This window comes from Fundulus heteroclitus, chromosome 2 (genome assembly GCF_011125445.2).
Source record: "Fundulus heteroclitus isolate FHET01 chromosome 2, MU-UCD_Fhet_4.1, whole genome shotgun sequence".
NCBI lineage: Eukaryota > Metazoa > Chordata > Actinopteri > Cyprinodontiformes > Fundulidae > Fundulus > Fundulus heteroclitus.
The window spans coordinates 1,736,061-1,751,236 of NC_046362.1; the positions used below are offsets into that span (position 1 = coordinate 1,736,061).

A 15,176-nucleotide genomic window follows, 5' to 3' on the forward strand; every position below is an offset into this window, starting at 1 on the left:
TAACTTTCACTAAGCTATCTAAATAACATTACAGAGAAAGGCTGGAACATCCTGAAATGATCTAATCATCACCTAAACATGTTGTGACATAAAATGTTAATTTCCAAGATTGATAAGGTTATACAGTTACAGTTATCTTGTAACTTGAAATAATTGCTTCCAGGAAGGTTAGAGTTTTAAAGTTTTCCTAAAATGTGTGTGCAAACTTTCCTAGAAACCTTGCATTTCATTTATAACTGTTTTACGTGGCAGATCCCATGATCTTTTGCTACTGATCTAACTGACTTTCCCTTCTTTCAGACCTCATCATATGCTATTCTTTTAGAAAACTCTTTAATTTAACCTCTGTTTCATCGATGTTGTAGGATTTTTTAAAGTTTATATATCTAAGCAGTTATTCTTAGTTTTATGTTAGATCAAGTCTGTAACACTTTTATAATATATGTTACAACCCACCCCACAAATTGTTTAGCTAACTTTTTAACATTTTGTTTTGGAATAAAAGGAGAAAATGCTTTATGTCTTGCCATGCAAACTTGGATTTAAAGTAAGTCATGTGATCTAATATACTATAGTATAAGTAACAAAGTTGACAAATTTTCTGTCTCCAACTTTCTTTTTATAGTTAAAAAAAAGAATCTCCATCCATCTGGTTCCAGAATTGTCAGCTTGAGGAGAAAGTAGGTAAACACTGAAACACTTCTTATCTCATCATAAAATTATGTTAGAACTCTCCCGATGTTACAGATAGTCTCACAGATATGATTCTAGGATGTTCAGGGTTCCTTATCTGTCTTAACAGACTTGATAAGAGCTGTCTGGTCAAAACTATAATATTAGGTGTGAAGATTTTTAGGTATGCTCATCTCCATTAGTTGTTTCTCTAAAAAACAGAAACAGATGCAAAATGGTTTATATACTATAGGTGGTAAATTGTAAAAAATAATGACAATAATGGCAATGTGCTTATAAAAAATGGAGTAACTTGGGCTGCCACCTTACCGTGGTGGAGGGGTTTGAGTGTCCCAATGATCCTAGGAGCTATGCTGTCAGGGGCTTTAAGCCCCTAGTAGGGTCACCCAAGGCAGACAGGTCCTAGGTGAGGGACCAGACAAAGTGCAGCCCAAAATGCCCCTTATGATGAATACAATTATTGGACCTCGTGTTCCCTCGCCCGGACGCGGGTCACCGGGGCCCCACTCTGGAGCCAGGCCTGGAGGTGGGGCACGTTGGCGAGCGTCTGGTGGCCGGGCTTTTGCCCATGGAGCCCGGCCGGGCTCAGCCCGAAGAGGCGACATGGGTCCCCCTTCCGATGGGCTCACCACCTGTTGGAGGGGCCAAAGGGGTCGGGTGCAATGTGTAACGGGTAGCAGTGGAGGGCGGGGACCTTGGCGTTCCGATCCTCGGCTGCAGAAGCTGGCTCTTGGGACGTGGAATGTCACCTCTCTGGTGGGGAAGGAGCCTGAGCTTGTGCGCGAGGTTGAGAGGTTCCGACTAGAGATAGTCGGACTCACCTCGACGCACCGCTCTGGCTCCGGAACCAGTCTCCTTGAGAGGGGCTGGACATTCTTCCACTCTGGAGTTGCCCATGGTGAGAGGCGCCGAGCTGGGGTTGGCATACTTGTTGCCCCCCATCTCGGTGCCTGCACGTTGGGGTTTTCCCCGGTGAACGAGAGGGTGGCCTCCCTCCGCATTCGTGTGGGGGGACGGGCTCTGACTGTTGTTTGCGCTTATGCGCCAAACAGCAGTTCAGATTACCCACCCTTTTTGGAGTCCTTGGAAGGGGTACTGGAGAGTGCCCCTCCTGGGGACTCCCTCGTTTTGCTGGGGGACTTCAACGCTCACGTGGGCAATGACAGTGGGACCTGGAGGGGCGTGGTTGGGAGGAATGGCCCACCTGATCTGAACTCGAGTGGTGTTTTGTTGTTGGACTTCTGTGCTCGTCATGGATTGTCCATCACAAACACCATGTTCAAGCATAAGGGTGTCCATATGTGCTCTTGGCACCAGGACACCCTAGGTCGCAGTTCAATGATCGACTTTGTTGTCGTTTCATCTGACCTGCGGCCGCATGTCTTGGACACTCGGGTGAAGAGAGGGGCGGAGCTCTCCACCGACCACTACCTGGTGGTGAGTTGGCTCCGATGGCGGGGGAGGAAGCCGGTCCGACCGGGCAGGCCCAAACGCACTGTGAGGGTTTGCTGGGAACGTCTGGCGGAGTCCCCTGTGAGGCGGAGCTTTAACTCCCACCTCCGGGAGAACTTTAAACACGTCCCGAGGGAGGCGGGGGACATTGAGTCTGAATGGACCATGTTCCACGCCTCTATTGCTGAGGCGGCTAGTCGGAGCTGTGGCCGCAAGGTTGTCGGTGCATGTCGTGGCGGCAACCCTCGAACCCGCTGGTGGACACCAGCGGTGAGGGAAGCCGTCAAGCTGAAGAAGGAGTCCTATCGGGCTTTTTTGGCCTGTGGGACTCCGGAAGCAGCTGATGTGTACCGGCAGTCGAAGCGGCAGGCGGCTCGGCTGGTCGCCGAGGCAAAAACTCGGGCGTGGGAAGAGTTTGGAGAGGCCATGGAGAAAGACTTCCGTACGGCTTCGAAGCGATTCTGGTCCACCATCCGGCGTCTCAGGAGGGGGAAGCAGTGCAGTACCAACACTGTTTATAGTGGGGGTGGTGTGCTGCTGACCTCGACACGGGACGTCGTGAGTCGGTGGGCGGAATACTTCGAAGACCTCCTTAATCCCACCAACACGTCTTCCATTGAGGAAGCAGAGCCTGAGGACTCTGGGTCGGGTTCTCCCATCTCTGGTGCTGAGGTTGCCGAGGTTGTTAAAAAGCTCCTCGGCGGCAAGGCTCCGGGGGTGGATGAGATTCGCCCTGAGTACCTTAAAGCTCTGGATGTTGTGGGGCTGTGTTGGTTAACGCGGCTCTGCAACATTGCGTGGACATCGGGGGCAGTTCCCCTGGATTGGCAGACTGGGGTGGTGGTCCCCCTATTTAAAAAGGGGGACCGGAGGGTGTGTTCCAACTACAGAGGAATCACACTCTTAAGCCTCCCTGGTAAGGTCTATTCAGGGGTTCTGGAAAGGAGGGTCCGTCGGATAGTCGAATCTCGGATTCAGGAAGAGCAGTGTGGTTTTCGTCCTGGCCGTGGAACACTGGACCAGCTCTATACCCTCAGCAGGATTCTTGAGGGGGCATGGGAGTTTGCTCAACCAGTCTACATGTGTTTTGTGGATCTGGAGAAGGCATTTGACCGTGTCCCCCGGGGGATCCTGTGGGGGGTACTCCGGGAGTATGGAGTACCGGACCCTTTAATAAGGGCTGTCAGGTCTCTGTACGACCGGTGTCAGAGTCTGGTCCGCATTGCCGGCAGTAAGTCGGACTCGTTTCCGGTGAGAGTTGGACTCCGCCAAGGCTGCCCTTTGTCACCGATTCTGTTCATAACTTTTATGGACAGAATTTCTAGGCGCAGCCAAGGTGTTGAGGGGATCCGCTTTGGTGGCCTTAGGATTGCGTCTCTGCTATTCGCGGATGACGTGGTCCTATTGGCTTCATCAGGGCGTGATCTACAGCTCTCACTGGAGCGGTTCGCAGCCGAGTGCGAAGCGGCCGGGATGAAAATCAGTGCCTCCAAATCCGAGACCATGGTCTTGAACCGGAAAAGGGTAGAGTGCCTTCTCCGGGTTGGGGAGGATGTGCTGCCCCTAGTGGAGGAGTTCAAGTATCTTGGGGTCTTGTTCACGAATGAGGGGAGGATGGAGCGGGAGATCGACAGGCGGATTGGTGCAGCGTCTGCTGTGAAGCGGGCGCTGTACCGATCCGTTGTGGTGAAGAGAGAGCTGAGCCAAAAGGCGAAGCTCTCGATTTACCGGTCGATCTACGTTCCTACCCTCATCTATGGTCACGAGCTATGGGTCGTGACCGAAAGAACGAGATCCCGGATACAAGCGGCTGAAATGAGTTTTCTCCGTAGTGTGTCTGGGCTCTCCCTTAGAGATAGGGTGAGGAGCTCAGTCATCCGGGGAGGACTCAGAGTAGAGCCGCTGCTCCTCCACGTCGAGAGGAGCCAGTTGAGGTGGCTCGGGCATCTGGTCAGGATGCCTCCTGGACGCCTCCCTGGAGAGGTGTTCCGGGCATGTCCCACCGGGAGGAGGCCCAGGGGAAGACCCAGGACACGCTGGAGGGACTATGTCTCCCGGATGGCCTGGGAACGCCTTGGGATTCCTCCTGAGGAGCTGGCCCAAGTGGCTGGGGAGAGGGACGTCTGGGCCTCCCTACTGAAGCTGCTACCCCCGCGACCCGACCCCGGATAAGCGGAAGAGAACGGACGGACGGACGGACGAACTTTACCAGGGGCATTTAAAATCTAGAATATTATTTAAAATATGACCCAAATCCCCAGTGAGTTAAAGAGGAGACATCTGGCATTAAGAGTGTGTGTGGAGGGGGAGAGAGAGAGAGAGAGAGAGAGAGAGAGAGAGAGAGAGAGAGAGAGAGAGAGAGAGAGAGAGAGAGAGAGAGAGAGAGAGAGAGAGAGAGAGAGAGAGAGAACCTCTAACTCCAAACCGTTCTAATAAACGTTCCCTAAGTTTAAATTAGAGTTTATCTGTGTTATCTTAGTGTTAGTATGTATTTTGTTATCACATGGTGCTGATTTTCATTGTGATGTCCTTGTTGCTAAGTTACAGACTCAACACAATTATGCCTTTGTGGATATATCAGAAGATTTTAGCCACACCCTCTGTCTGTGACCCTAGTAATGTTTTAAGAGTTTGTTAACTGAACCACCAGAGAAAATAGAATGTTGAATTTGTTTTATGCCAATGTTAAAGATAGATACAGCCCCCCTGCATAACATATTTGTGGAGGTAGACCATGAGCTATGTGGGATTATGCAGCAACTCATTAATATTTATTCGACCCAATACAGGTTCCGGTACTTTGGAAAGCCACCTTGCCTTGTTCCAGTATCTCAGAAATCTCATCCATCTGTCCTTGACAACTATATAACTACTGCCCTAAGATCAGACATCTTGAAAGTTCTGGAGAGATGTTTATTGATCCACCTGAGTAAGCACAAAAAAAACCCCTAACAATTTTAGGGAAATCAGAAATATATCAAACACTAACGGCAAATAGCTTGTACAGTGCTTTATTAAGTCTGATTACTCCAAAGTGCTTTACACTAGTTAGTCATTCTCCCATTCACACACATATTCACACCCTGACGATGGTGAGCTATGTTTGTAGCCACAGCTGCCCTGGGGCAGACTGACAGAAGCGAGACTGCCAGACGTCAGCGCCACCGGACCCTCTGACCACCGCCAGCATGCAATGCAGGTGAAGTGTCTTGCCCAAGTACACAATGACTGAGATGGTCAGAGCGGGGGATGCAACTATCAGAAGCATTTAATAGCAGCACCCTAAGGTTTTGGACATAGTACTGTTCAACTTTGGTGCCAGTTTACCAAAAACAGGTTTCTAAAATCCTTCTCTTGCCTTTAAAAGCTTTAATGGTCTTGTTTCTCCGTACCTCTCTGACTTGCTTCAGCCTCCATGGACCCTTAAATCAGCTTCTGTTGGTTGAACCAAAAACTAGACTGAAGTTAAGAGGATATTGGGCCTTTTCAGTCATGGCTCCAGAGTTATGGAACAAGTTGCTATCAAATATCAGTAAGCTTCTTTTCTTGCTGTTTTCAAGTCTCTCTAAAAAAAAAAACACTTATTTTCAATGGCTTTGAGTTGGTTTGTTTTTGTTTCTTTTATTTTACTGCAGTCTTTGTATGTTTTATTCTGCTTTCATTGAATTTAGTTCTTGGTTTTTATTATCATTTGTGTGTTGGTTTGATCGGTTTGAACACTGTAACAAATTTTGTGTAAATAAATTGTTTTTAAAATGTGCTTTATAAATAAAATGGTTTTGGCAAATTCTTTGTTTTATTAAATGATGAGTATTGTCAGCTTGCCACTGGCATTAACATTATTACCGCTTTAAGAAGATGTTCCATGCGTAACATATCAATGGAAGCATTAAACTAGAGTTTTGATTTCATTCCATCCTCATATAATGTCATATGTTCTATTGTTATAATATTTTGTTGGAGAGGAATTTCTGAAAGCTTCAAAGTGGATAGATCTCCTCTCCTGTATAGATCATAGAAAGAATATTGGCTGTATGACAGCCACTGAAATACCAAAACATTACCCAAAAACAATGGAACAAGTGAAAATGTGAGCAATAGAGAGAGGGTGAACCATTTCTTCAATGAAAAGTGTAAAAAATGCATGTTAAGGTAACGGGTGGACTATGAAGCAATTGTTAGGGTGATTTAACTGTATCAATGTATTAAAATCTCATCAGTCTCAGATCTGTCTCAATGGTAAATTCTTTTTCCTAATTCACGTTCCAATTTACTATAAGAGATAATGTAAATTAGATATGTTTTGCTATCAAATTTATTTATTTTTAGAAATACCAATATTGACTCTTCAACTGAAATTGGATAGTTATATCAGAGTCACTAATAAATTAAAAAACACCTATTCACTTTGATGTATTTGAATAATTATTAAGTTAAACAAACAAAATTATACAGAACATAAACAAACACTATTGAATAACTTTCCAAAGGAACTGAAACTAAAGGATTTTTCGCAGATGAAAGGTATAATTTTGTCAAAAATGTGTTTTGTCAGGATGTGATGGTGGTGTAGGGATAGTGCCGGGATCCATGTAGTGGTTGTTCCGGGTTCAATTCCCAGCCCTATGGACCTTTCCAGGGCTTACTCCTCTCTCTCAACTCTGTTTCCTGTCTGTCAACTTTCAAATAAAGGCCACTAGTGTCACAAAAATAAAAATATAAATGTTCTAACAAGGTTTTTCTTTAACATTTTCTTGTCTAAATTTTAAAAACAGGGTTTCATGTATAAGTCAGGACTTTACAATAAGTTAGAAACATGTTACACCATATGATACAGCAATTCAAGTAAATTAGCCTGAAAAACAGATTTATACAAAGTGAGGACTCCAGAGAATTGTCTACTTGAAAAAAAAAATTAGATATTGTATTTTTAGAGCTACATTTAAATAGCAGCTCTGGATATCCATAATATTCTTCTGGTCTTTTTGTAGTTTGACAATTTTATAATTATAATAACTATTTAAATATGTTGTAACACGGAGAGCTGGGTGTTACCTGTGTGCTCCGACTGTAAACCAGAACACCTTTGTCAGGTCTCTTTTTGAGCAGGGTCTGGTTAGCGGCATGGTGGTACTCCACCCCTGTCAACCGGTGCCTGTAGCCACCCAGGAAGGGCTTCGGCAGTTGAGATCTCTCAATCTCCACCACCATCTCCTTGAACACCCCTTCCTCTGGAAGCCAAAAAGATAAGAACATATTTGCAATCAAAAGTTTAATATTCTAAACACGGTAGCCTATGTGAGCGGCCCCCCGAGTGGTTGAATAATTATCAGACAAATTCATCAGAAAGTAGATCAGATTGTTTTAGCTGGTACTAGTATTCAGCCTTCCAAATAGTAGTGGCAAAATACGTAAAATATGGAATTTCCTTTGTTGTGCCTGTCAGCAAATGCAACATGGGAGGTAGGCACTAAGACTCCTGAGGAAAAAGTAGTTGCTGCTCTAGTGGCATGTTCAGTAAATGTTCTGCAAGAGCTCCGGGTTAGTCCTTGTTTTGTTAGATGTCGGAAAACATTTCATGGTGTCAAAAGTGGCCCTGACGAGGAGAACAGATGACCATATCCAAATTTAATCTGTCACAGGAGTTCACCAGCCTGAGTAATTGGCCAGAGTGAAAAGCAGAGCTTCAGAATGGTGACGAAACTAAATGAGGACAGAGGAGTTTGGGACTGTTTGCTAATTTACATAATGAGTAGCAAAGCAGAAAAGATTTTCAGCCCATTTGAGTTTGAAGAGGAAGCTCAATAAGAAAACAGAAGTTCAAGAAGTATGACAACTACAGGGGTTGGACAATGAAACTGAAACACCTGGTTTTAGACCACAATAACTTATTAGTATGGTGTAGGGCCTCCTTTGGCGTCCAATACAGCGTCAATTCGTCTTGGGAATGACATATACAAGTCCTGCACAGTGGTCAGAGGGATTTTAAGCCATTCTTCTTGCAGGATAGTGACCAGGTCACGACGTGATCCTGGTGGAGGAAAATGTTTCCTGACTCGCTCCTCCAAAACACCCCAAAGTGGCTCAATAATATTTAGATCTAGTGACTTCACTTTCATGTTCATCAAACCAATCTTTGACCAGTCTTGCTGTGTGTATTGGTGCATTGTCATCCTGATACACGGCACCTCCTTCAGGATACAATGTTTGAACCATTGGATGCACATGGTCCTCCAGAATGGTTCGGTAGTCCTTGGCAGTGACGCGCCCATCTAGCACAAGTATGGGGCCAAGGGAATGCCATGATATGGCAGCCCAAACCATCACTGATCCACCCCCATGCTTCACTCTGGGCATGCAATAGTATGGGTGGTACGCTTCTTTGGGGCTTCTCCACACCGTAACTCTCCCGGATGTGGGGAAAACAGTAAAGGTGGACTCATCAGAGAACAATACATGTTTCAAATTGTCCACAGTCCAAGATTTGCGCTCCTTGCACCATTGAAACCGACGTTTGGCATTGGCACCAGTGACCAAAGGTTTGGCTATAGCAGCCCGGCCGTGGATAATGACCCTGTGGAGCTCCCGACGGACAGTTTTGGTGGAAACAGGAGAGTTAAGGTGCACATTTAATTCTGCCGTGATTTGGGGAGACGTGGTTTTATGTTTTTTGGATACAATCCGGGTTAGCACCCGGACATCCCTTTCAGACAGCTTCCTCTTGCGTCCACAGTTAATCCTGTTGGATGTGGTTAATCCTTCTTGGTGGTATGCTGACATTACCCTGGTACCGTGGCTCTTGATACATCACAAAGATTTGCTGTCTTGGTCACAAATGCGCCAGCAAGATGTGCACCAACAATTTGTCCTGTTTTGAACTATGTCACCCATAATGTTGTGTGCATTGCAATGTTTTGAGCAAAACTGTGCTCTTACCCTGCTAATTGGACCTTCACACTCTGCTCTTATTGGTTCAATGTGCAATTAATGAAGATTGGCCACCAGGCTGGTCCAATTTAGCCATGAAACCTCCAACACTAAAATGAGAGGTGTTTCAGTTTCATTGTCCAACCCCTGTATTTCATACCCGATTCACGAGCGGGTATGCCTTTATGAGAAGAAGAAGTTCCCGATGAGAAAGCTGAAGCATATGGGCTCTGTTTGACTGAGCTGAGAACTGAGTTAACAATTAAAAGAAAGGAGCACAATTGTGATATAATGGTCATGGGCATTAAAGGAAAACTATCAGAGAGGTTCCAGTTGACTGCTACGCACCCTCAGGTTATCTAACAAGTTCAGAGTGAAAAGGTCACAAACATCTCTGCCAGAAGCACACTTGCAGCAAAAGAATTCCTATTCACAGACCCTAACTCCCATGAGAAGGAGGAGGTAGGGTGACCAGATCTCAACTAACCAATTGTGGGACAACAGGATGCTTGTGAGACAAAGCTTTTTTTAATTAAGTGAAGCAACCTTCAAGAGACTCCCTAAAATCTACAAGCTCGGCCCTCTAGAGACATGTTTTGTAGGCCAAGTAGGAAAAGTTAAAGGTATGGGGAGGTTTAGGCCCACTACAGTCTACAAAGGACAAAATATATTTATTCAAAGGGAATAGTAGCAGTTTACTCAGTAGACATGAGGCTATAAACATGTGTGTAAAGAAAGGAGTGGAAAACACCAGTGGATTATTAAAAACTTAACTAAATCATCCTCAAACAAGATGTACACTCATGCGCAGTTCACAAAGCCAGATGAGTACCTCAACCTCTCATGTCTCTCATGAAAAAGGAGCTGCATAGGCCCAAGAATGATGGAATAACAGAAAATGTACCAGCCAACAAAGTGGTACGTTGAAATGTTAACAGTTATAAAGCCAAACCCAAAGAAAGTTAGCTGCTGTGTTGATTTGAGATGACTGAATTGAACAGTAAACAGCGAGAATTGCTGCATATGCTCCCAAAAATGCCAAGACTCTCAGGATCCAAAGTGTTTACATCACTTAATGCGGCCAGTGGATTCAACCAGATTCCTCTTCATGAGGGAAGCTGCAGATTAACCATGTTCTCCACGGCCTTTGGAAGATGTGAAGACTCCCATCTGGGCAGCAGAAATTTCCCAAAGAAAGAAGACTGAAACACTTAAAAGGCTTGTTGGAACTGAGGTCAATATGGATAACATCCTTCCTCATGAGAAAAAAACAAACAGGCAATCTATTATTAGCAACCATAGAAAGTACTCAGAGTGATCCAAGCTGCGGGCCAGAAGATGAACAATGCTAAATGAATAAAACAAGAATATTTGGTTCCTGGGACACTTTGATAAGACTAGCATGTGCCCTGAAATGGAATAAATTGCATAGCCACAAAATATGTCAGAGCTTTCTTGGAGCTATACAACAAGATTGATCCCAGATCTGTTTACAGTGGGCCAACCCCTATACAAGCTGCTAAAGAGGAAGGTGGTATTGATTTGGGGACTATCTCAACTGACTGCTGTTAAAAAGTTAAAGTGTCCCGATGTTCATGCCTGTACTGTCCATCTATTGGGTCATCATGCTGGCTGTGGTGACTGCTGATGGCAGCAGTTATGGCTTGGGTGGCATATAGCTACAAGAACATGATGACAGGAAACCTGTGGCATATTTTTCTAAGTGGCTCCAAGATGCAGAAACAAGTTACACCCAAAACTTGACAGATTTAAACTAATCACAGACCAAAAACCAATTTTATCTTTAATTACCAGTAAAGATTTAGATAATATTCCAGGGAAATGCCAATGACCGGCTATGATATTATATGTATTTTTATTGCTTAAGTTGTGTATGCACCACCTAGGACACTGGTTATAGCTGATACTCTTTCCAGAAGACTACAGTCATGCACCACCAATGAGACATCAAAACGTTGCTCTTGCGACATGCTCCTGCTTTATCACAGAAGATAGAGACAAACACAGACCCCTAGCTTCAAGTGGTGAAACGAAACATCAGGGTTGTCATGGTTGGGTGGCGAGGACCTAGGCAGCAATGAGGCGAAGGACAGCGCATGGTGCAATGGAGACTTTAATCAAAAGAAACTTACAAGAATATCAGGCTCGGGAACAGAACTCAGGGCAGCGGCAACACGGGACATACTACACAGAGGAACGCAGAACAACACAGAGTGAAAATAGTCCAAGCAAAGCTTGTGGGGGGCATCGCGGATGGCGACCCCGACATGGCAGAGTCAGGCCGGCGGAACCATGGGGCCTCCTCTGAGGCACACCGGAAAGTGCTGGAGAGCAGAGGAGATGACTGGGGAGCGCTGGAGAACTAAGGAGGCGGCCCGGCCGACGGCTGCAGACCAGGATGTGGCCCGGGAGCGCTGGAGAACTCAGGAGACGACTGGGGAGCGCTGGAGAACTCAGCAAGCCGCCCGGCCGACGGCTGCAGACCAGGAGGCCGCCCGGCTGACGGCTGCAGACCAGGAGGCGGCCCAGGACCGCTGGAGAACTCAGGAGACGACTGGGGAGCGCTGGAGAACTCAGCAAGCCGCCCGGCCGACGGCTGCAGACCAGGAGGCGGCTCGGCTGACAGCTGGAAATCCAAGAACATGATCCTCCCAGTGCTTTCAGGGTTCTCCAGGTGAGTCACAGCTTGATGCAGGAGGTAGATGATGGCAACCTGATGCCAAGCTGATAGGGGAACTGCAGCGGATCCAGTTAAGACCCCAGCAGGGCAAAGATGGTTGAGGATCAACACTGCAAAAAAGGAACTAAAAGTAAATACAATGTTCTTAAAATTGGTGTATTTTTCCGTGATTTGAGCAGGCAAGTTGAAATGATCTGACAATGAAATAATATTTTTGCACTTAAAATAGGAACAGCTCATCTCAATCATCTTATTTGAAGTGCAGTATATATAATTATTTGATTTTAGGGTTCCAAATACTCTTTCCATTGTCTACCTGCTCAAATCAAGGACAAAAACACTAATTTCAAGAATATTGTACTTAGTTTTAGTTCCCTTTTTGCAGTGAACCTCTCAAGGGCCTTCATCAGAGTAGAGGTCAGTGCTACTGGCCTGTTGTTGCTGAGGTTCTTTGGATGTGGGATCTTTGGCACTGGTACCACACAGGATGTGGTTGTGGTTCCTTCCCCAGCTGTGGTGGATGGGTGTAGCTTGGGATCACGTGGTATTGGTGAGTAAGTAATTAAGTACCTTTCACAGGATTAAAACCACAATAAAAACAACCATAAAATAACCTCAAATAAAAAGATAAACCAGCAAAAATGAAACATCATAGCATCAATATAGTTAAAAACTATTTAAAAGCCAATTGGAACAAGTGGGTTGTAAGTGACAGTGAAATGATTTATTTCTTGGAAAAATGTATGTTTATTTCAGATTATGTATTTTAAGTTGTTTAGTTGAAATTTTGAGGTTTATGTAAAATTATTGTATTTTATTTCTTTTGAAACTATTTGTTGAAAAGTTATCGCGAGATTTGCGTATATAAGAAAGGTAGCGAGATTTGCATGAGAGAAGGAGCAGAAATCTGGGAAAGAGTAGCAGTCTCGTATTTGCTGTAGCTGTAAAGGTATTGTATTTATGTTTGTAATATTTTGTAAATTTATTGGTTATGGTGTTTTAATTACTTGATATTTAATTTAGAGTGGACAAAGAAGAATTAGTCTATTAAAGACCTCCGAAGTGGCAGGCGGTCACGAGGTAACTTTGTTACAGTATGTGTCACCTGACTGTCTGTAAATGTATCCATTTCTAAAGCTTGTCTTTATTTTTGTAGTTTTCACGGCATTTATTAAAGAGCCCGTTTTGAAGGAAGCCGTGCCAGTGTTGTCACTTTGGAGCAACAGTGAAAACTCCTCCAGCCAGCGCCGGTTACAAACCGTTAAGACGACAGCAACCGCAGTGAGTGACAGTGCAACTCTCCAGCCAGCGCCGGTTACAAACCGTTAAGAAAACGGCAGGCGCACCAACGCCGGTTAGGACCGTTAAAGAGGACTGCCGCTGCAGTGAGTGACGGTGCCGTGGTGTAACACAAGAGGGCGCCATTTGTCAAGCTCACCGTTTTCAAGAAACCAAGCGCAGCAGCAACGTACATCAGAAGTTCGGTGGAAATGAATTAAGGACAGTGTTAAAAGTAGAATAAGAGTGGATTAGGTGAAGTTTAAAGCCACATAAGTTTCTACAACACATTTGTCAAAAGGTTACTTATTCTCTACTGAACTTCAAAGTGATGTGTTGTTGTTAAGGAAAGAGTGTTGTGTATGTATCTTGAGGTCAAACTAAGTGGGAAGTTAACAAATTTCTTTAAGTTGAAATACATCTGTATTAAGAATGAATCTCATTACAGCTACAGTATAAAGTAATATTCAAGTCACATAAGTTAGAAATTTAAAGGAGTATTTTGCAATTTAAAAAGAGCATTTAGTGACGTTTAACCAGACTTATAAAATGACTGACAAAGATCATAAAGAACTCTATGCTCTATCAAGTACTGAAGTGGAGGAAAATGATACTGAGCAAATCTCAGAACCACAGACTGTTCGAAGAAGTGAAAGAGTTAGAACGTTAACCGAAAAGGGTAAAGAGCTTCAAGAGGAGAAACTTAAAATGCTTCAACACAGATATGCAGTCGGTTTTGAAAAATGGAGATATGAAGCAAGACTGAGCAAAGTCATATTAAGAAAGGAAGCTTCAGACAGTGAATTAAAGGAGCTGATTAACAATGTAAACGTCACCTGCATATATATGCAAACTATTTATGAAGAAATACGGCAAATACACACTCCTGGTGCAGACGCAAGGCGCAAAGTAGATGCATGTACATCACTTTCTGCATTTATTGTCAGAAGAGCTGAGAAACAACTGCAAGGAGACTCTGCAGAAGACGACGAAGAGCCATGGCCAGATTTTGGGTCATGCTTAGGATCTGAAAGTATGACATCAAGGTCAAAATCCAGAAGCTCTAAAGGTAGTTCAGGTAGTTCACAAACAACCAAGAGATTGGAAGCAGAGGCGGAGGCAGCTGCATCTCAAGAAATATTAGCAGTTATGGAAGAGCAAGAAAAGGAAACGATTGAGTTACAAAAATTAGAACGCGAGAATTTGGAAAGGCAGCAAGCAATGGAAGAGCAGCGAAGAAAGATTAAACGCTTGGAAGAAGTTAAAAAATTGAATGCCGCAAAGGCACGAGTAAAGGTTTATGATGAAGCTGAAAGTATTTCTGAAAGTCAGAGTTCATCACAGAGCATTAAAGCAGAAAGTGAAATCCAAGCAATCCCTGTCACAGCGCACAGTTCTTCTCCAGCTCTAAATATTACCCATTTCCATAATGCTAAAATTGTTGAATCTATGCCACATAATCCTACAGTAATAAACCAAGCCCAACAAAGTCCTGCTGAACAACCTAAGGCCACCATAAGCCAAACACTTAATGCATCAAGTCCACCATTCATCCCTCAAGCCACACAGGTTTCCTCTGCTGCAGCTCAACAACAGTCAAATTATGAGCTAGTTGGCATACTAGCAGAAGCAATAAGCGCTAATCGTCTTCCAACTCCAGAACCTGCATTGTTCACTGGTGACCCCTTAAAGTTCAAAGATTGGCAGTTGTCCTTTGAAACCCTGATAGAAAGGAAAAACATTCCAAAGAATGAGAGACTCTATTATCTCAGAAAGTATCTTGGTGGACCCGCGAAGAAAGCAGTTGAAGGTTTTCTTCTAGTGGGGACAGATGAAGCATATGACTCAGCTTGGAAAGTGCTGGAAAAACGTTTTGGAGATCTATTCACCATAGGAAAATGCTTCAGAGACAAGCTTCACAGTTGGCCTAAAATAAACTCCAAGGATGGAAGTGAGTTGAGAGATTTTGCTGACTTCCTGAAGAATTGTGAAGCTGCAATGTTACACATAAGGTCACTGGAGATTCTCAATGATTGTATGGAAATCCAGAAACTCTTGCTAAAACTTCCAGATTGGTTGACCACAAGATGGAACCGGACAGCCATGAAAATAAGAAGGGCTAGTG

The 15,176-nt window shown here is 44.4% G+C and overlaps 1 protein-coding gene across 2 annotated transcripts in view; it reads right to left on the minus strand.

Moving 5' to 3' along the window:
- Window positions 1–15,176, minus strand: part of iqub (IQ motif and ubiquitin domain containing) — a 37,030-nt gene that overhangs the window by 9,410 nt on the left and 12,444 nt on the right. For both annotated transcript variants that reach the window (XM_012874953.3, XM_021322746.2), the window contains one exon: window positions 7,201–7,376. In XM_012874953.3, coding sequence (XP_012730407.2) covers window positions 7,201–7,376 — 176 coding nt within the window. The remainder of the gene's footprint in view (window positions 1–7,200; window positions 7,377–15,176) is intronic.